Genomic DNA, 20,562 nt, shown 5'->3' with positions numbered 1-20,562 from the left:
CTTGTCCTGATTCTGGCTATCCATCCAGTATCATGGGTCGTCCATGTCCCGTGCACAAGAATTGTCCATGACTCGGGCACAACCCGGGCTATCCCGAGGGTATCATCACTCCCACCTTAAATAGTCGGGCTAGAGTCATACTCGCTGTCCCGATTAGTCTTGTGTGCCCGATCATGGAAAATATTTAATTTGTCGGTAATTTATATCTGTTAGTCTGTCATACCATGCACGTGGTGCTTGCTTCAAACCATAGAGAGCCTTTTTCAACTTGTACACATGATTCAAATTATGTGGATCTTTAAATCCTTTAGGCTGTCTGATATATACTTCCTCACACAAGATACCATTCAAAAATGCACTTTTAACATCCATTTGAAACTATTTGATTTTCATGTAGCATGCAATGGCTAGCAATAGTCGGACTGACTCAATGCGGGCAACAGGAGCAAAGGTCTCATCAAAATCAACCTCCTCAACCTGTGTGTATCCTTGAGCAACCAACCTTGCTTTGTTTCGAATGATGTTCCCTGACTCATCAGTTTTATTTTTAAAAATCCACTTTGTTCCAATTATATTTCCGTGGTCAGGAGGTGGAACTAGATCCCAAACATCATTTCGAACGAATTCCTCAAGCTCATCGTGCATTGCATTGATCCAAAACTCATCTTTAAGGCTTCATTAACATTTTAGGTTCAAATTGAGATACAAAACATGAAAATCTGACCTGTGAATACATGGTACTCATGCACACTAGTCCAGCCATCTTTCGGTAATCGACTTTCTCTTTCTTTCGGGTTTGGACTTCACCTTGCACACTTCTAATTATTTGAGATGATGCATGATTTTTCTGGATCTTAGTTGATATATTCTGTCCATCATCTTCTGCGTCATCATCATTGTTCATTTCTTTCTCACGTTCAGTGACTTCAGTGTCCCGTGTTGTGCTAGGTGTTGCAACATCTGGGGCAACACCTGCATTATCTAGTACAATTGGATTTTCCAGAAGGTCTTCAATGTCATTTTCAGCAATTTTCTTCTTGAGATCTGCACAATCATCAAAAACAACATTAATGGATTCCATAATAGCCCTAGTTCTTAAATTAAACATGCGATAAGCTCGACTATTAGTGGCATATCCCAAAAACAAACACTTATCACTCTTTGAATCGAATTTTGCAAGTTGATCTCTGTCATTCAAAGTGTAACAAACACATCCAAAAATATGAAATATTTGAGATCAGGCTTCTTTCCCATGATTATTTCATAAGATGTCATGGTTGAGCCACTTCTCAAATACACCCTGTTTGAAATATGACAAGCTGTATTTAAGGCCTCTGCCCAAAAACGTTTGAAATGTTCTTCGAAGTTAGCATCACCCTTGCCATTTCTTGCAGTGTTCTGTTCTTGCGTTCGGCAATGCCATTTTGCTGTGGGGTTTTTGGTGTCGAAAACTCATGTGAAATTCCTTTCATGTCACAAAATGATGAGAATGAAGAATTCTCAAATTCCTTACCATGGTCAGTCCTGATCCTTCTCACTTTCAAACTATGGAAGTTTGTGATTCTTGTGACCAATTGTTTAAAAACATTAAAAGTGTCCGATTTCTCCCTGATGAAACTTATCCATGAAAACCGTGAGAAATCGTCAACATATACAAAAGAATATTTCTTACCTCCAAAGCTTTCTACTTCCATAAGACCCATAAGGTCCATGTGTAGTAACTCCAGACAGCGTGTTGTCCCAGATGTTGCCAACACTGGGTGTGACACGCGAGTCTGCTTACCTTTTTGACAATCTCCGCACACATATGGTATACCCGAAAAGAGATTTGGCAACCCACGTACTGCATCGTAATTGCATAGGTTCTTCAGGATCTTGAAGTTCACATGTCCAAGTTTCTGATGCCATAAATCAAGTACACTGATTTGTGCATGATTGCATGAAAGTTCTTCACCTATTTGGTAGCAGTTATCCGAAGACCTAGTACATGTCATGATGCACAACTTAGTTTCATCAAAAACTTCACAAGTATGTTTATTAAACTTGACAAGTAAATTATCATCACACAATTGGCTTATGCTAATCAAATTCGAATTTAATCCTTCAACATGAAACACATTGTCGAGCTTTGGTAGTCCTTCAACATGAAGCACATTGTGGAGCTTTGGTAGTCCTTCAACATTCAATGTCCCCTTTCCTACAATCCTTTCTTTTGCTCCCCCTCCATATGTTACTCTACCACCCCTTTTGATCAATATAATCAACGAGATGTTCTCTTGATCCTGTCATGTGGCGTGAGCTTCCACCATCAAAGTACCAGTAACATGCAGTGTTAGTTTTTAATGAAGTATAAACAATATTACAGTGAATTTTTACATTTGGTACCCAAACCTGTCTTACTGTAGGTCTGCGTTTGGAGGTGTTGCGGAAAGTGTTGTGCAACATTCGGGGCAACATCCTGATTGACTTTTGGTTCATGCGGTCATCCTTGAGTTTAAAATAGTAGGGCCTGATATGACCAGGCTTAAAGCAGTAATGACATACATACATGCATTTTATTTTCTTAGGAACAGAAGCAGTAGATTGTCTTTTCGGTGTAGAGCTTTTGGTTGAAGGTGTAGGTTGTGACGGTGTGAATGTCTCAGTTTTTCCTTTCACAAAAACGGTAGATTTTGAATATTCACTAATTTCAAACACACTGTCTTTGAAGCCTAAGCCTTTCTTGTCTTCTCTTCCCATCAAAAGTATGGATTCAAGCTTGGATGTGCTCGAATTGAACTTGGATAGGGTTTCAGTTGTTTTTTGAAGCTCTTCTTTGGTCTTACCCAGCTCTAAGTCCTTTTTGCTCAGAATTACTTCAAGTTTGGCAACCACGACTTTTAGATCGGTGTTTTCCTTCATAAGAGTTGAGTTAAGCTTGTTTCTTTTGATCCAATCCTCAAACAACTCTTCATAAAGCTTTTGAACGCTCTCAAGAGTCATCTCTTCATCATCAGCTTCCAATTCATCATCTACACTCGAATTTCCAAAAGCTGTAGATTTTAAACAAACTGATTTTTCGCAGATGTTGCGGCCAGGAGTGGCAACACCTAGGACAACACCTAAATGATTCACCTGTAGCCAGCTATTTTCGGTCAATAATGCAGTCAAGGAGGTGTGATTATCTTCATCATTGGATTTCTCCTCCTCATCAGATTCTTCATCGCTTAGAGACGCATTGTAGCCTTTGTTCTTGCGTAATCTGTTAGCACATTCATTGGCATAGTGACCAAAGCCATTGCATTCTCTACACTGCACCGAATCATACTTCTTTAAATTAAATTTTCCCTTGCCTTCGTTCCTTGGTTGAAATTGTTGCTTGGCAGGAAACCTTTGTGGCCTTTCAGGGGCAGGAAGACTTGGAAATTTCGAGGGTTGTGCATCCTTCTTCTTATCTCTGATTCTCTTCAAGTAATCCCCGAATTTCTTTGTGATAAAGAAGATAGAATCCTCACAGAGGTCTGATTCATTTACTTCTTGGGATATATGAAGGAGATCATTATAAAAATCGTTTGAGACTTGGAATGCAATCGTCTTCCCCTTTTCTTTCTTCTGCATGTCCATGTTCATTTCGAAGGTTCGAAGTGAACTAATCAAGTCTTCCAAAGCCATCTGAGATTTGTCCTTAGCCTCGTCTATTGCACAGATTTTTACGTTGAATCTTTCGGGCAAAGAACAGAGAACCTTGCTAACTAATTGTTCATTAGAGATGGGGTCTCCAAGACTGAACGCCTCGTTAGCAATTTCCCGTAGGCGACGATCATACTCCAGTATTTTCTCAGATTCTTCCATCCTCATGATTTCAAATTTGGAAGTAAGCATCCTTAGCCTAGTTCGTCGCACACTCTCAGAACCTTCACATTGTCTTTGGAGAGTATCCCATGCACTTTTAGCAGAAGTACAGTTTGTGATCAAACTGAACATATTCATATCAACCGAAGTAAATATAGCATTCAAGGCCTTTGAGTTGTAGTTCGAATTTTGTACTTCATCAGCAGTCCAGTCTGTTTCAGGTTTTGGCAAGCTGTCACCATCTTGATCTATCATGATTGGTGAGGTCCATCCATTGATGACACGCTGCCATGCCCGTTCATCTATGGATTTTATGTAATATCTGATTTTGACCTTCCATAAGCTGTAATTAGTTCCATCTAGGACTGGTGGTCGAAGCGCTGCATTAGCAAGTGATGCATCCATTTAATCAATTCTGTCAAACAAAACAAAAATCAGAATCATCACTTAGTATATCAAGAGTAGGCTCTGATACCACTTGAAAGAAACGTTTTACGACAAATATGTGTAAATATATCAACAGTAATGTAAATTATAAATTTGTGTTTTATCAAAATTAAATGTTGCGTCAAATGTTACAACATTCAAGACAACATGCAGCGGAATATTATATTTTGTAACACAAATTCACTTTAAATAAACAGATGGACGAGATTAAATTTGCACAAGTATAAATACTTGTGCGGTGTCTCAGGACAAAAATTAATCAATAGAAAACCAAAACGTTTAACAAAACCTATCACTAGTGATTTTCACAAAAATCAATTTCCTCAACACGTTGAGAAAATAAAAGCTTTATAAAATAATCAAGAGTATTAAAACGTCAACAAGAAAGCACAAAAACGTGATGCCAAAAGAGAAGCCACGAAAACGATTTTCAGCCAACTTCGTTACGGATGTTGTCTGTAGATGTTTCCAACATTCAAGGCAACACGTGTATCAGCGCTCTTCAACCAGCACGTATCTTGAAGAATTATTTCTCTGAACTTCTACGAGGTGCACAAGTGCGTATCTGAATGTATGATCCGTGAGAGAGAGACCACACGCAAGTCCTTCATCTCTTATTTAAGGATATAGACTTTATCTGCACAAGAAAACCTATTACATAAGGAAAGTAAGAATTTAATTAGAAAACAAACTCCTTTTAAACATTAATATCATATCTTATTAAATCATAATCATAAATATCATATCTAGAGCATATTTACATAATTATCTCATTATCTAGGAAAGGCAAAATCACATTAAATATCATACATAATCAACTCAACAAGGAAAGATAAGATTAGGGAAATTATTTTAAATCTAATAGATTATATCAATAACGATGCGATCCTGGCGAAATGGATGAGCAGGGTTGGGTGCTCCACCGGATCGAATCAATAATGTTGTTCAAGAAAATGAGCAAGGTAGATGGATCTGTGAGCTATTGCTTCCACTGTGACCTGCAGACAGGGAGATGAACACGTGAATGGGCGCCAGAGGGGTGTCCGGCGTGGCCACTCCGATGCTTAAGTCAGTGAGGAACTCAAGCAAGAAAACCAATGTAACCAAGTGATGGTTGTGATATTGGTGTGAATGAATGAATGTAAATGTAAAGATAGAACCTGGTATTTATAGTAGGAGAAGTAATTTTGACCTCGTTCTCCGTGCTACCTACTAGTTATAGTAGGACGGCTGAGCACACCCTATATTCTGTCATGTCAAATCATATATTAGTCACATCCTTCATGTCTGATTCCGTCAACCACTTGGATCGATGTCAGAGATGAGACAGTCGCCCACATCCTATTCTGCTAGTATACTCGAGTGCGGTGCTCATATCGAGGTGGCCCGGGTAGAAAGTTCCCGGGAGTTTGAACGAGAGCCCGGGCGTCCGGTGGCCCGGGGAGGAGACGTCCCAGGCAATTTACCCGCCCGGCTCCTGATGAACCCTTCCTGCCGACTTGTCCTGATTCTGGCTATCCATCCAGTATCATGGGTCGTCCATATCCCGTGCACAAGAATCGTCCATGACTCGGACACAACCCGGGCTATCCCGAGGGTATCATCATTGGCGCCGTCTGTGGGAAATTGACCATCTATGAAGGACGGGGCTCCGCACCCTGGTTATCTATTAAGTCCAGGGATCCGTACCCTGGCTCGGGGCTCCGTACCTCGACCATTCATGAAGGCCAGGGCTCCGCACCCTGGTTATCTATTAAGTCCAGGGATCCGTACCCTGGCTCGGGGCTTCGTACCTCGACCATGAAGGCCGGGGCTCCGCACCCTGGCTATCTATTAAGTCCAGGGATCCGTACCCTGGCTCGGGGCTCCGTACCTCGACCATTCATGAAGGCCAGGGCTCCGTACCCTGGTTATCTATTAAGTCCAGGGATCCGTACCCTGGCTCGGGGCTCCGTACCTCGACCATTCATGAAGGCCAGGTCTCCGCACCCTGGTTATCTATTAAGTCCAGGGATCCGTACCCTGACTCGGGGCTCCGTACCTCGACCATTCATGAAGGCCACGGCTCCGCACCCTGGTTATCTATTAAGTCCAGGGATCCGTACCCTGGCTCGGGGATCCATACCTCGACCATTCTTGAAGGCCAGGGCTCCGCACCCTGGTTATCTATTAAGTCCAGGGATCCGTACCCTGGCTCGGGGCTCCGTACCTCGACCATTCATGAAGGCCAGGTCTCCGCACCCTGGTTATCTATTAAGTCTAGGGATCCGTACCCTGGCTCGGGGCTCCGTACCTCGACCATTCATGAAGGCCAGGGCTCCGCACCCTGGTTATCTTTTAAGTCCAGGGACCCGTACCCTGGCCCGGGGACCCGTACCTCGGTCATCTTTTAAGTCCAGGGACCCGTACCCTGGCCAGGGGACCCGTACATCGGTCATCTTTTAAGTCCAAAGATCCGTACCCTGGCCCGGGAACCCGTACCTCGGTCATCTATTAAGTCCAGGGATCCGTACCCTGGCTCGAGGCTCCGCACCTCGACCAATCCCAAGACCCGGGACATGCTCCCCGGCCCAAGGCTCCGCACCTTGGTTATTCACAAGCCCAGGGTTCTCAAACCTGGCTCGGGGCTCCGCACCTCGACTATTCCTAAGTTCGGGAGATATGAGGCTCCGGCAATCTATTTTAAAGCCCGGGAGACATGAGGTCCCGGCATCTTATATCAAGTCCATAAGACACGAGACTTCGGCATTTCATCCCATCTTTGGGATACATGAAGCCCCCGATGCTTTTACCGACAAATTAAATATTTTCCATCATCGGGCACACAAGACTAATCGGGACAGCGAGTATGACTCTAGCCCGACTATTTAAGGTGGGAGTGATGATACCCTCGGGATAGCCCGGGTTGTGCCCGAGTCATGGACGATTCTTGTGCACGGGACATGGACGACCCATGATACTGTATGGATAGCCAGAATCAGGACAAGTCGGCAGGAAGGGTTCATCAGGAGCCGGGCGGGTAAATGCCCGGGACATCTCCTCCCCAGGCCACCGGACGCTCGGGCTCTCGTTCAAACTCCCGGGAACTTTCTACCCGGGCCACCTCGATATGAGCACCCCACTCGAGTATACTAGCAGAATAGGATGTGGGCGACTGTCTCATCTCTGACATCGATCCAAGTGGTTGACGGAATCAGACAGGAAGGATGTGACTAATATATGATTTGACATGACAGAATATAGGGCGGCTCAGCCGTCCTAATATAACTAGTAGGTAGCACGGAGAACGAGATCATCATTACTTCTCCTACTATGAATACCAGGTTCTATCTTTACATTTACATTCATTCATTCACACCAATATCACAACCATCACTTGGTTACATTTGTTTTCTTGCTTGAGTTCCTCACTGACTTAAGCATCGGAGTGGCCACGCCGGACACCCCTCCGGCGCCCATTCACGAGTTCATCTCCCTGTCTGCAGGTCACAGTGGAAGCAATAGCTCACAGATCCATCTACCTTGCTCATTTTCCTGAACAACATTATTGATTCGATCCAGTAGAGCACCCGACCCTGCTCATCCATTTCGCCAGGATCGCATCAAATAAAATTCTGTAAAATATATTTTCCTTCAACCCAAATAAAAGATACGTCTCACAAAATACAACGCATGAGACCGTCTCACACAAATTTTTGTCTTCAAAATTATAGTATCTGAATTCATGGTAATAATTATTACATATTTTAAATACTATTTGTATCCTTTCAAATTCAAATTCAAATTCGAAACTTAAGAGTTATTTTTCCAAGTCATATCCACAGTCCAATCATAGAAGACAATTAATCCTATGGAATAACTCAACAAAATCAAGTTGTTTAGTATCAACCAATGATACAGGACAATCCTCGTTAATTCATTCAAGATACGATTTCGATGTAATAATAGTTTCATGAGCTAATTATGAACAACACCATTCGTCCATCTTCTCAAAAACATTAAAGAAATAAGAGTCTCGGTTTTTTCATAATCGATTGAATCTCCAACGTAACTGAACCACTAATCACCTGTCGAACCACGAGTGAGTTCAGGTAAACGTTGGTGAGACCTTGACGAAAGACAGAAATCCATATCCATACGATTAGACATTAGATTTGCGACAAACTGAATTGGTAGAGGATTGACAATACACATTTTAGTTTAAATAACTAAAAAAATTAGCCAAAAATAACATTGGGCTGAATACATCTTCTGTGGGCTTGACTATGTAATAGGACCAAATATATTATATATATAAAGTACGGTAAGAAAAAAAAAATTTATTTTTGTATTAAAATTTAAATATCAAATCCAAATAAATTACTTTATATATGAACTCTTATAAGATGTTTTCACAATTAAATAAAATAATTATCTAAACTATAGTTTGTTTTAAAATTTTATGGTGTGAAATATGCTCTATAGATTTAATATAGTAATTAATTAGAGTATGTCTCTTATGAAACGATCTCACAAATCTTTATCTGTGAGACGAGTCAACCCTATCTATATTTACAATAAAATGTAATACTCTTAGCTCACTAATTTTTATATGTGAAACGTGTCAACCCTACCGATATTCACAGTGAAATAAGATATATGTCTCACAAATTACAATCCATGAGACCGTTTCACACAAGTTTTTGTCAATTAATTAATGGATTAGTCGGTGAATACCTTTTATATTATTTATAAATATATTATTTAATAATAATAATAATTTTTATTAGATATTAAATATAAGTAACTATTAGTAATATGATTAGTTAAAAATAAATAGACAAGATTGGTAATATTAAATATAAATAAGTTCCCTCTTTTTCTCCTCCGTCGACTAATCTAAAACGTGGAGCCTTTTTGAAGCGGCGTGTCAAAATTCGTTTTCCCATCTTTGTGTATATATATTATATATAAACAAAAAATTTATATTATCATTTTCGAAGAATTCTGAAGGCGGCCAAGAAAGGAAGAGGAGAAGAACGAGAAAGAATGGGAGAAGAAAAGGGCAAGCTTGAATCGATCAGGGAATGGGTCGTGGAGCACAAGCTTCGAGCAGTCGGTAATTATTTTGTTCTTATTTGTTTGATTTATTTATGATGATTTTCTGTTGGAAGATTGAATTTTTAATGGGTTGTTTGCTTTTCTTGTTTGTTCGAAGGGACTTTATGGGCTAGCGGGATCGTGGGTTCTATGGCGTATAATTGGTCGCAACCAAATATGAAAACCAGTGTCAAGATTATTCATGCTAGGTATAGCTGTTTATGTTCTCGATCAATTTTCTATGTCTTTCTTTTCCTTATTTGTATTGTTTATTGAGTTTCCTTTGTGATGATTCAGTTATCCTCCTGATTTCCTTTTGCTTTTGAAATGATTGGTAGGAACTAGGATCATTTTCCAATTGGGCGTAGGTTGATAAAAATCTGCATTTGTAGAATCCGATGTAGCTTTGTGATTCTTGATGAAAAATCTGCATTTATGAGGCCCATGTTTTGGCAAAATCTCACAGTTAATGTTTAATGTTTTAAGAAAAATGCGATTTTGCTCCCAAGTAATCCGTGGCCGTACTGCATCCAGGGCTCGCCATAAGTAGATTTTGGTTTTATGCCTTTTTGTGATTTAAGTTTTGGGGATAAACTTGAACTTCCAAATGGGATGTTTGATTGAAACTTTATATGATAACGAATCTCGACGATTTCGGAAGATAAATACTTATTGCATGTTGTACTTGGAAACTCAAGAGACAGAAATGATGGCATATTTTGGTTATAGAACTGTAGTCTGTCCATGTCTTGATACGAGCAGAATTCGATCTGTTTTGGTGTAGTGCTCTTATATGGTGTATCCATTTTTGGGACATGAAACGAAGCAGCTGATTTGGGGGGGTTATTCTTCTCTTTTTATCTTGAAATGTATAATGTTTCCATCAAATAAGTTACTATCACGATTGTTTTAAAGTAGACAGGAAATTGAGGATTTCAATGCCATAGCAATCCTTCCATCCATTTGTTGAACCTGGTTGTAGCTGATGCTAAACCAGGTGGAAGGTCAAGGCCATGCTCACAGGCCATGCTCACAGGCCATGCTCACATATAAACAATGAAAAGATCCTTATTGATATTATGTTACCTGTGTTTAACCATTTGATACAGAATGAATCATAAATTTGTGGCAAAAACATCTCATCTTTATTTGATTTAGAATTTTCGCGAGTTTTATTTACTGTTGTTATGCGATATCTGATACCTGCCAATTCCTTGAACTATATTTCTTGGAAACAGGCTGCATGCGCAGGCTCTTACACTTGCTGCGTTAGCTGGTGCTGCCGTTGTTGAGTATTATGATCACAAGACAGGAGCAAAAGAAGAGCGTGTGGCGAAGTTCCTCGAATTTCATCAACAGCAGCCACACAAAGATTGAACTCCTTTTTTGGCAGAAATTCACATATGTTAGATGTCACCATTTTTCTGTCCAAGAAGATGAACACACAATGGAGTTTCCCGTTTTTACTTGGCTTTTATAACATAACCATCACTATTGTTGTGAAGATTCTGATTCATTCTTTTCTCGTCCTTTTTTATTTTTCTGCGACGATTTAAAAATATATGTTTTATATTGATAACCATAGTTTACAATCAATTTTATTTTTCAGGTGAATTTAAAATCTATTTATTAAAAATTTTATTATATTACATAACAAAAAACTATAATATTTTATTAGTTTATAAATTAAAAATTACAATAATTATTTTTAATAACTAAAATTTATGGACGACAGGGGTCAACTGTTTTTTTCAATTTTTTTATAAAGAAAAACAAATAAATTAAATAGAAGGGTTCTTTCTTCATTCACATTCAAATTTTAGTAAAGGATAGGGCAGCCCTCCAAGACTCAATTCAAGCATTGACTTTCATTATTCTTAAATCAAAACTGGTATGTAACATCAACAAGAACGACTTTCGCGATATTGTTTATTAGCGTTTCTACAGATTTGTATTTCTTTCCCTTTTATTTTATAGCGATGATACTGTAATTTAAATATGTATATGGTTTTAGGAGATTACAGTGGAAAAGGAGATGGAGGCGGCTGTTCGACAAGTGTTTGTTTTGTCCATGAATGGTGGAGACAGTGATGTAAAACCTTAAGTTACTTCTTCACTAGTTCTCATATTTGTTGAATCTATCGTATGTTTTGACAGTGAATTCTAAATTTCTAATTGTGATATTGATTCATCTTTTGTTGATGTTTTATTTGTTACATCTTTATCCAATTTCAACTTTTGTTCAAATTGTGCATTATGCTTTTCTCGGATGATTTAATCTTGGATATTCGATGGTCAGTTATGTAGAACGTATTTTGATGTTGGTAAACAAAAAAAGTTATTCTTCATCGATTGATATAAATATTAGTGATGCAAAGGGTAACTCAATTCAATTATGTGTGCGCCTCTGTGCAATAAGTAATGTATGTATCTATATTAATTTTCATTTTCATATTTTACAGAAATGGAAGAAATCAGCGGCGATGAACAATCATACATTCCCCAAGTTAGAGACAATCAGAAGCCAAAGATAGGGATGAAATTCGAATCTTTAGAAGACACGTTTTCGTTCTATAACCAATATGCACGAGAATCCGGTTTCAGTGCAAGAATAAGTAATAGCAAAAGAATTAAGAAAATAAATGAAGTTATATGGAAAAAAATTTTATGCTTTAAAGAATGACATACAGATGAAATTAGATGGAGTAAACAAGCAAAAAGTGAGGAACCAATAAAAGAGAGAGCTCGTGGTGAGATTAGAAGTGGATGTAAGTCAAAGATTTCAGTTGTGAAGGAACAAACTAGTCTTGGTTGGGTTGTTAATACCTTCATGGAAAGTCATAATCATCCATTGTCCACTCCTTCAAAGGTGTATTTGTTATGCTCACATCGTATTGTTTCTGCATCAAAGAAAACACTGAGTCAACAATTTGCTGAAGCAAATGTACCCACTTGTCAACAATTGTGATTGTTTGAAATAGAGTCTGGAGGGCCTGAACATGTAGGTTGCACAGAAAGAGATATGAGAAACTATGAGAAAACTCTTAGGGATGAGCATAAGGGTATCGATGTCGAAACATTGATTGATTTCTTTCAGTCGGAGAAAGACAAGAGTTCAACTTTCTTCTTTGATTACGAGACTGATTCAGACAACAGATTTAGTCGGTGTTTTTGCGTGGATCCTGTATCAAGGAGGGCGTACACTGTATTTGGTGATGTAGTGGTGTTTGATACCACGTATAACACCAACAAATATGGGATGATTTTCGCACCATTTGTATGAGTTAATCATCATCATCAAACCATTGTTTTGGTTGTGGATTTTTGAGTGATGAGAAAACCGATTCTTTTGTTTGGTTGCTTAATAAGATTCTAGAAACCATGCCTAAAGCTGCACCAAACTTGATCATTACTGACCAGGATCCTGCAATGACAAAATCCATAGCTCAAGTTTCCCTAAAACAATACATCGATATTGTTTGTGACACATTCTAAACAAATTCCCGGATAAATTCAACCCAGTGACTCTCCGTGACCACTATCAAAGCATAAAGAACGTCATTGTACATTCAACATAGGGCTGTAAACGAATCGAATCGAATTTTATGAAATTTTCAGTATTCGAGCTCGAGCTCGAATTCGAATAAACATATTCGAAGCTCGATTCGAAACTCGAACTTTTATTATTTTCGATTCGAACTCGATTCGAACTGAAGCTCGAGTTCGAATCGAGTTCGAATCCGATTCGAACTCGAATAATATTATATATATTATATATTATAATATTATATATAATATATTATATATATATATATACTTAATAATATTTTATTTATTTTTTAAATATAACGCTAAAGTTCGCGAACAGTTCGCGAACAATCGAACAATATAATTTTAGCTCGAATTCGATTCGAAAAATATTCGAACATGTTCGAGTTCGGCTCGAATTCGAACCAAATATTATTCGAACCGGCTCGAAAAGTTCGTGAACGTGTTCGGTTCGTTTACACCCCTAATTCAACAACATCTATTGAATTTGAAAGATCATGGGAAGATGTTATGAATTGTGCTAACCTGGTACAAAATGATTGGCTGTCATTGATGTATGAGTTGCAACATAAGTGGGTGCCGGCTTATTTCAGCCATGTATTTTCTACAGGTATGTCAAGTAGTCAGAGATCTGAAAGTTCACATGCTTTCTTCAAGAGGTACGTCTCTAGAAATAACCCATTGATGGATTTTATAATTCGTTTCAATAAGGCACTTCGACACCAAAGACACAATGAGTTAGTTGTGGATCATACTGATATGAACGAGCGGCCAAAGCTAAAATAAAACTGGTCAATGGAATTGCAAATGGTGAATATGTACACGAAAAACAAATGGTTGGAGTTTCAAAATGAAATTAGTCAGAGTCATGGTTTATGTGCAACAAGCATCTATGACAATTGAGTTTGGGGTTTACAATGTCATCAATTTTCAAGGATCTTCTTTTTCCAAACCTAGACTGCTTATGCATGACATACAAAAAGATGATATATCATGTAGTTGTATGAAATTTCAATTTGAGGGTATTTCATGCAGGCATATGTTAGCATTTTTTCGTATCAACCAAGTGTTCCACTTGTCTGATAAGTATATACTCAAACGGTGGACAAAAGATGCAAAGGTTGGAGTACTATATCCTACAGTTGAGCAAAATGTGATCGACAATCCCGAAAGGTGTTTGATGTCTAGACATATGAGGTTATCGTATAAAGCTTCAGCTTTAATTGATGTTGCATGTTTCAACGATGAGGGGACAAACTTCTTGGCTGAACAGTTTGATTGTATTGATAGCAAAATGAAGGAAATGAATATTGATAGAACATTAAGCAATGTAAGTCAAAGTAGGAAAACCAGGGATGGAGGCACTGGTATCATGGATACTTCTGAAATAAAAACAAAAGGACGCGGGAAGAGATTAAAATCATCGAATGAGAAGTCAACCTCAAGGGGCAGACATTATCGAGGACGCGGGCATCGAGGTGTGTCACATGACAAGTGCAACTGTCCAAATTTGCAACACGGGTATGTACTGATAAATTTTTGAAAAACTAAATAATTTCATTAATAATTGTAAGGATGATAACTTTCATTTAGGGCATAAAATAGAGGAAAATGAATGTGCTGAGTTTCTTTTTCAAAGTCTACCAGATTCATATGATCAACTTATCATCAACATAACCAATAATATTCTTATGGACTTTCTAAAATTCGACGATGTCTTAACTGCGGTTCTCGGAAAAGAAAGCTGGCAAAAAATAAAGAAGATAGGTTGGTAAATTTTAAGAATTCAGAGGCTTTACCGATGATAAGAGGAAGATTTATGGACCGTGACTCCAGTGTGAGCCAAATACGAGGTAGATCAAAGTCGAGAAGCAAGAAGAAAAATATTTACTGCTATAAATATGGCGGTAAAAGGCACTTCAAGAAAGAGTGTACGATTATCGAGAAGAGTTCTCAAGGAAATGTGACCCGTACTTCATACATTGGTGAAATATTATTTAGCGAAGCAACAACAGTAGTAGAAAACAATCACAAATTTTGTGACACGTGGATTATGGATTCACGTACGACATGGCACATGACGTCTCGGAGAGAATGATTTGATCATTAGGAACCAGTTTCGGGAGGATCTATATTCATGGGAAATGATCATGCCTTTGAAATAGTTGGGGTCAGTATTATCAAAATAAAATTGTTTGATATCACCATTCTCACCATACAAGAGGTATGACATGTGAAGAGAATGACAAAAAATCTTTTTTTTCTTGGGGTAATTTTGGATGACATCGGGTGCAAAACCCGTATCGAGAACGAGATCATGAAAATTCCGAAGGTTGCGCTTGTGGTTATGAAGACGAAATGAATTGCTACAAATCTAAATGTATTTTTGGGAGAAACATACAAAGAGACTGAACTAGCTGTATATAAATTGGTTCAGGAGAAGAATTAACAGTTTTATGACATAGAAAGCTCGGGCATATGTCAGAACGAGAGTTAAAAATTCTCTCAAAATGAAAGATAATGTTGGGACTTACAAAAGTGTCACTACCCTTTTGTGAGCATTGTGTTACAAATAAATAACATAGATTAAAATTTGACACTTCTGCCAAAAGCAAAAGCATATTGGAGTTGATTCATTCGGATATTTAGCAAGCATCGGTTGTATCCCTACGAAGAGTGAGATACTTTGTCTAGTTCATTGATGATTTCTGTAGGAGATGTTTGATGTATCCAATCAAGAAGAAATCCGATGTTTTCCAGATTTTCAAAGATTTCAAAGCGCGAGTTTAACTTGAGTCTGAAAAGAAAATCAAGTGTTTGAGGACTGACAATGAAAGAGAACATACTAGTGATGAGTTTGATGCATTCTGTCAATATAAGGGTATCAAAAGACAATTCACGACGGCTTACACATCTCAAGACAATGGAGTGGCGGAGCGGATGAACAGGACTTTGTTGGACAAAACAAGAGTCATGTTGAGGACTGCGGGTTAGACAAGTCATTTTGGACGGAAGCAGTCAAAACCGCTTGTTATATTATCAATCGTTGTCCTTCAGTGGAGATTGATCTGAAGACTCCGATGAAGATGTGGACTGGGAAGCTGGCAGATTATTCTCATTTGCATAAATTTGAAAGTCTTGTGGACGTTCTGTACAATGAGCAAGAAAGATCGAAGTTGAATTCAAAATCCAAAAAATATATCTTCTTGGGTTATGCTGATGGAGTAAAGGGGTTTCGGTTGTGAGATCCTACTGTCCACAAGCTTGTCATCAGCAGATATGTTATCTTCGAGGAATATAAAGTAAAAGGACACAAAGGCACGCTGAATTCAGAAACTACTATATTTCAGGTGGAAAATAAGACGGACAAATGTCAAATTTCTTGTGAAGACCACCAGGTTGACTTTCAGATTATGTTACTGAAAGCAATATTGCAAATTGTCTATTATTAGAGGATGGTGAGCCATCGAGTTTCCACGAGGCTACTCAAAGCTCGGATGCATCCTTGTGGATGATAGCAATGCAGGAAGAATTGGAGACATTATGCGAGAATAAAACTTAGGATCTTGTTATGCTACCTCGGAGGAGGATGGTTATTGATAACAAATGGATCTATAAGATCAAGCATGATGGTAATAACCAAGTGGAGTGGTATCATGCTAGATTGATGTTAAAAGGGTATGCTCAGAAAGATGACATTGATTTCAATGAGATATTTTCTCCTGTGGTTTGGCTCACAACAGGCAAAGTAGTTTTGACATTGTGTGCGGTGTTTGACCTACATCTAGAACAGATAGATGTGAAAACGAAATTTTTTCATCAAGATCTTGAAGAAGAAATATCTATGCTATAGCCAGAAGGTTTTGCGAAAAAAAGGCAAAGAAGACTTGGTTTGCATGTTGAACAAATCTCTGTATGGTCTCAAATATGCGTCGAGGTATTGGTACAAGAGATTTGATTCCTATATCATAATACTTGGATACAACAGATTGATTGCAGACCCTTGTACATATTTCAAGAGGTCTAGTGATGATTATATCATTTCGCTGTTGTATGTGGACGACATGTTGGTAGCAGACCTCAAAAAAATCAGGTCAAAAGATTGAAGGCACAGTTGGCTAGATAATTTGGTATGAAGGACTTGGGATCAACAAATAAGATTCTAGGGATGCATGTTCATCGAAACAGATGTAACAGAAAGATTTGGGTTTCACAAAAAATTATTTGAAGAAAGTCTTGCAACCCTTCAACATGCAAGATAATAAGCCAATTTTGATCCATCTTCCTATTAACTTCAAGTTATCCTCCGAGATGTATCCTATTCAGAGAGGATGGAGATGTCCGAGTACTATATGCATTAGCGGTGGGAAGTTTAATGTTCGCCATGATCTGTTCAAGACCGGACATTGCTCAAGCAATTAGAACAGTTAGTTGATATATGACGAGTCTTGCAAAAGAGCATTGGAGCACTGTTAAGAAGATCCTTAGATACATTAAGGGTACCTCAAATGCTGCATTATGTTTTGGAGGATAAAATTTTACACCCAGAGGCTATGTCGATTCAGATTATGCAGGAGATCTGGATAAGAGAAAATCTACTACATGTTATGTGTTTACACTTGTAGGGGGAGCAATAAGCTGGGTTTCAAAACTGCAAACAGTTGTAGCGTTATCTACAACGGAGACAGAATAGATGGCAGCTACTCAGGCTTACAAGGAGCAAATATAGATTAAAAGATTGTTGGAGGAGATCAGACACAAACAAGATAATGTTCCTTTGTTTTGTAATAGTCATAGTGCTTTGCACATTGCAAGGAATCCAGCCTTTCATTCCAGGACGAAACACATTGGAGTCCAATTTCACTTTGTGAGGGAAGTAGTAGAAGAAGGAAATGTGGATATGTAGAAGATTTATACAAAAGATAAAATAGCTTATTTTTTGACCAAGCTAGTGAACATTGACAAGTTTGAGTGGTGTAGATACTCAAATGGCCTAGCGAAAACGTAAGTAGTAGAGAATGACAAGATTGAAATGATGCGTGGAGATGCGTTTGATTCTCAATCAAATCTTCAAGTGGGAGAAATGTCGGCAAAGAAAGAGATTGACACAAGAAATGCAAAAGACAGGTTGTATTTTGCAGGCTTTGTTGAAAGTTGCAGATGGAAGGAAACTGGCTACACACGGTTTCACACAGACGAGAAGCTCTACAAATAGAGCTCTCTCTCCTCATTCGAAATCATCCATTCATCGAGTTCTCTATCATCTTATAGCATTTGAGTGTTTAGTTCTTTAATATTTGTGAAGTGTTTGTTATCTTGTATTATGAGAGTGTATGTTCTCTTTGGAAACACATTGAATGATTGTACACCATAAAATATTATAGTGTTATTCTTTTCATCTTGCCCGTAGTTTTTACCCTTAACGTGTTGTGAAAAAGTAAAAATTTATGGTAAAAAGTAAAAATCTCAAACTCTCAAAATTTACCAAACTACACACTTTATAATATTTTTCTCTCTACTCAATTGTGATTTTCTTCACAAATGAGAGATCTATTTATAGGAAATCTTTACAAATAATCCAAAAATAAAATACATCATTACCTACATCATCACACACTAATTTTCAATATTTACAACTTTTCAACATTCAAATATTCAACATTCAAATATTCAATACTCACATTTTAAATATATTTTCAACACTCCCCCTTGTGATGATGATCATAATGATTGTCTTCATTACGTGTTTTTATACTGCCTCGTTAAAAACCTTACTAGGAAAAACCCATTGGGATAAAAACCATAGTAAGGGAAAAAGAGTGCAGTCACGTAAACTCCCCCTCATGTTGACACGAACAATTCTTCACAAAGGCGCTTCCTACGTCAATATTCAGAAAGCATATATATAATATTGGGATGCGCAATCTACGAATTTTAAGGGTTTTCCACGTAAATCTCGGTGTCCAGTTTTATATTTTATTTTCATATTATTATCTCAAGTTGCCCGCAAGTGAGACCAACAAATAGAAATCTATCTATTTCACAAAAGTCTTGGTTAGTGATAACTGATCTTTAATGTATATTTTCCGAGACAATGTTCTAATTATTGCATATTAGGTGTTTGTAATGGCACAAGATTTTGATATTAATTAATCGCATTAGCTTGAACATCGCTAGAAAATGAGGTAAATACCATAAGTGTGTTAAGCTGGATGATGCAACCCGGGCGAATGTGACGAGTCGGGTCGGGTACTCTGCCGGATTTGCTATCAAGATGTTGAGGAAATATGAGTTGGACGTCTGGATTGAATTTCCTTCCTGAGAGATTTGAGATATCTGCGAACAAGAAAGTAACCACGTGAATGGGCGCCGGAGGGGTATCCGGCGTGACCACTCCGATGCTTAAGTCAGTGAGGAACTCAAGCAAGAAAACCAATGTAGCCAAGTGATGGCTGTGTGATTGGTGTGGAGATTGGAGAGTAAATGAACAATAAATGAGAGTATTCAATGTGTGAGTTAATATCTGAATAGAGAGTAAATGCAAGTAAATAACCTGATATTTATAGTAGAGGATGCAATGATGACCTCGTTCTTTGTGTTTGAGCATTAATTATAGTAGGGTGGCTGATTATACCCTATTGTTTTGACATGTCAAATCTCATACTAGTCACATCCAATCCTCATGATTTTGTCAACAATTTATGTTATTGTCAGAGATAGGTCGGCTGTGCATACTCTATCAAGTCGGCGCCATTAAATGCTTCACTCATATCGAGGTGGCTTGGGTAAAATATTTCTCGGGATCTCTTACGAGGGCCCGGGCATGCAATGTCCCGGGGAAATTATGTTCCAGGTGTTCCAATAGCCCGGCCTATTAACTGGCTGCTCACTCCATGAATTCTTCAAGTCGTACTCTCCTTGTCCCGGGTAGTTCATGACTCGGGTGTTAATCCATCTGGTTGCTTTATTGACCCAAGAACATTTCATCCCTCTGACCCAGGCACCCCTCATGGTCAGGCTCCCTGGCCCAGGACGTCCCGGGACCCATCCATGACCCGGGACATCCCGGTGTATCATCACTCCCTCCTTAAATAGTCGGGCTAGGGTCCACTCGCTGTCCCGATTAAGTCCGTGTGCCCGATCAGGGAGATCAATGTGTCATTTAGTCCTTCCCGGGCTAGTCGAAGTGGATGCCACGTGTACATTGCTGACGTAGGCCCTAGTAATTAAAGTTGTCAGAAACTCTTCGAATTCCGAGAAGATAAACCGTCATAATGCCTCGAGTTCCGCGCCTCTTTTCAAATATCACGCCTAATCATGCCGCCCAATTTCCCAGGTCAATCTGATCCGTCCGATTTGTTTTAGATCAACGGTGTGGATTAATTCCTCTTCCTATATATAGTAGCTAACTAGTTTTTCAAAAATCACTTGCAAATTCAAACTTGTAGCGAAGCTCTGCCAAATTTTTTCCTCAAGTTATTCCGACGCGCATTCTCCTTCTCCGGCGATCTTTGATCTTACCAGTCACTAGCTACTTCCTCCATCTCGTAAGTCTCTCTTCTCTTTGCATCTACCCCTCTTTGTTTTGTTTTCATAGCCATGTCCAACTCCACTTCTTCTACGTCGGGTAAGAATGTCAGGGGCCGGTCGGAGGAT

General features: G+C 38.6%; 3 protein-coding genes across 3 annotated transcripts; 2 read left to right on the top strand and 1 right to left on the bottom strand.

The window, feature by feature from the left end:
- Positions 1–378: 378 nt before the first annotated feature.
- LOC142542027 (uncharacterized) lies at positions 379–4,236 on the bottom strand. The gene is made up of 4 exons (XM_075648475.1): positions 2,549–4,236; positions 1,673–1,980; positions 735–1,044; positions 379–673 (listed from the first exon to the last, which is right to left on the bottom strand). The coding sequence occupies exons 1-4, from the start codon at positions 4,234–4,236 to the stop codon at positions 379–381; spliced, it is 2,601 nt and encodes an 866-aa protein (XP_075504590.1).
- Positions 4,237–9,163: 4,927 nt separating this feature from the next.
- On the top strand, positions 9,164–10,971 carry LOC142541665 (uncharacterized). Its single transcript, XM_075648140.1, has 3 exons — positions 9,164–9,376; positions 9,476–9,566; positions 10,596–10,971. The coding sequence occupies exons 1-3, from the start codon at positions 9,307–9,309 to the stop codon at positions 10,732–10,734; spliced, it is 300 nt and encodes a 99-aa protein (XP_075504255.1). The 5' UTR covers positions 9,164–9,306; the 3' UTR covers positions 10,735–10,971.
- Positions 10,972–11,648: 677 nt separating this feature from the next.
- LOC142542026 (protein FAR1-RELATED SEQUENCE 5-like) lies at positions 11,649–12,640 on the top strand. Its single transcript, XM_075648474.1, has 4 exons — positions 11,649–11,736; positions 11,820–11,954; positions 12,048–12,248; positions 12,339–12,640. The coding sequence occupies exons 1-4, from the start codon at positions 11,649–11,651 to the stop codon at positions 12,638–12,640; spliced, it is 726 nt and encodes a 241-aa protein (XP_075504589.1).
- The last annotated feature ends 7,922 nt before the right edge of the window (positions 12,641–20,562 follow it).

Source organism: Primulina tabacum, chromosome 4 (assembly GCF_025594145.1).
Source record: "Primulina tabacum isolate GXHZ01 chromosome 4, ASM2559414v2, whole genome shotgun sequence".
NCBI lineage: Eukaryota > Viridiplantae > Streptophyta > Magnoliopsida > Lamiales > Gesneriaceae > Primulina > Primulina tabacum.
The sequence above is the reverse complement of the archived record's forward strand: the minus strand, read 5'-3'. Positions and strand labels throughout refer to the sequence as shown.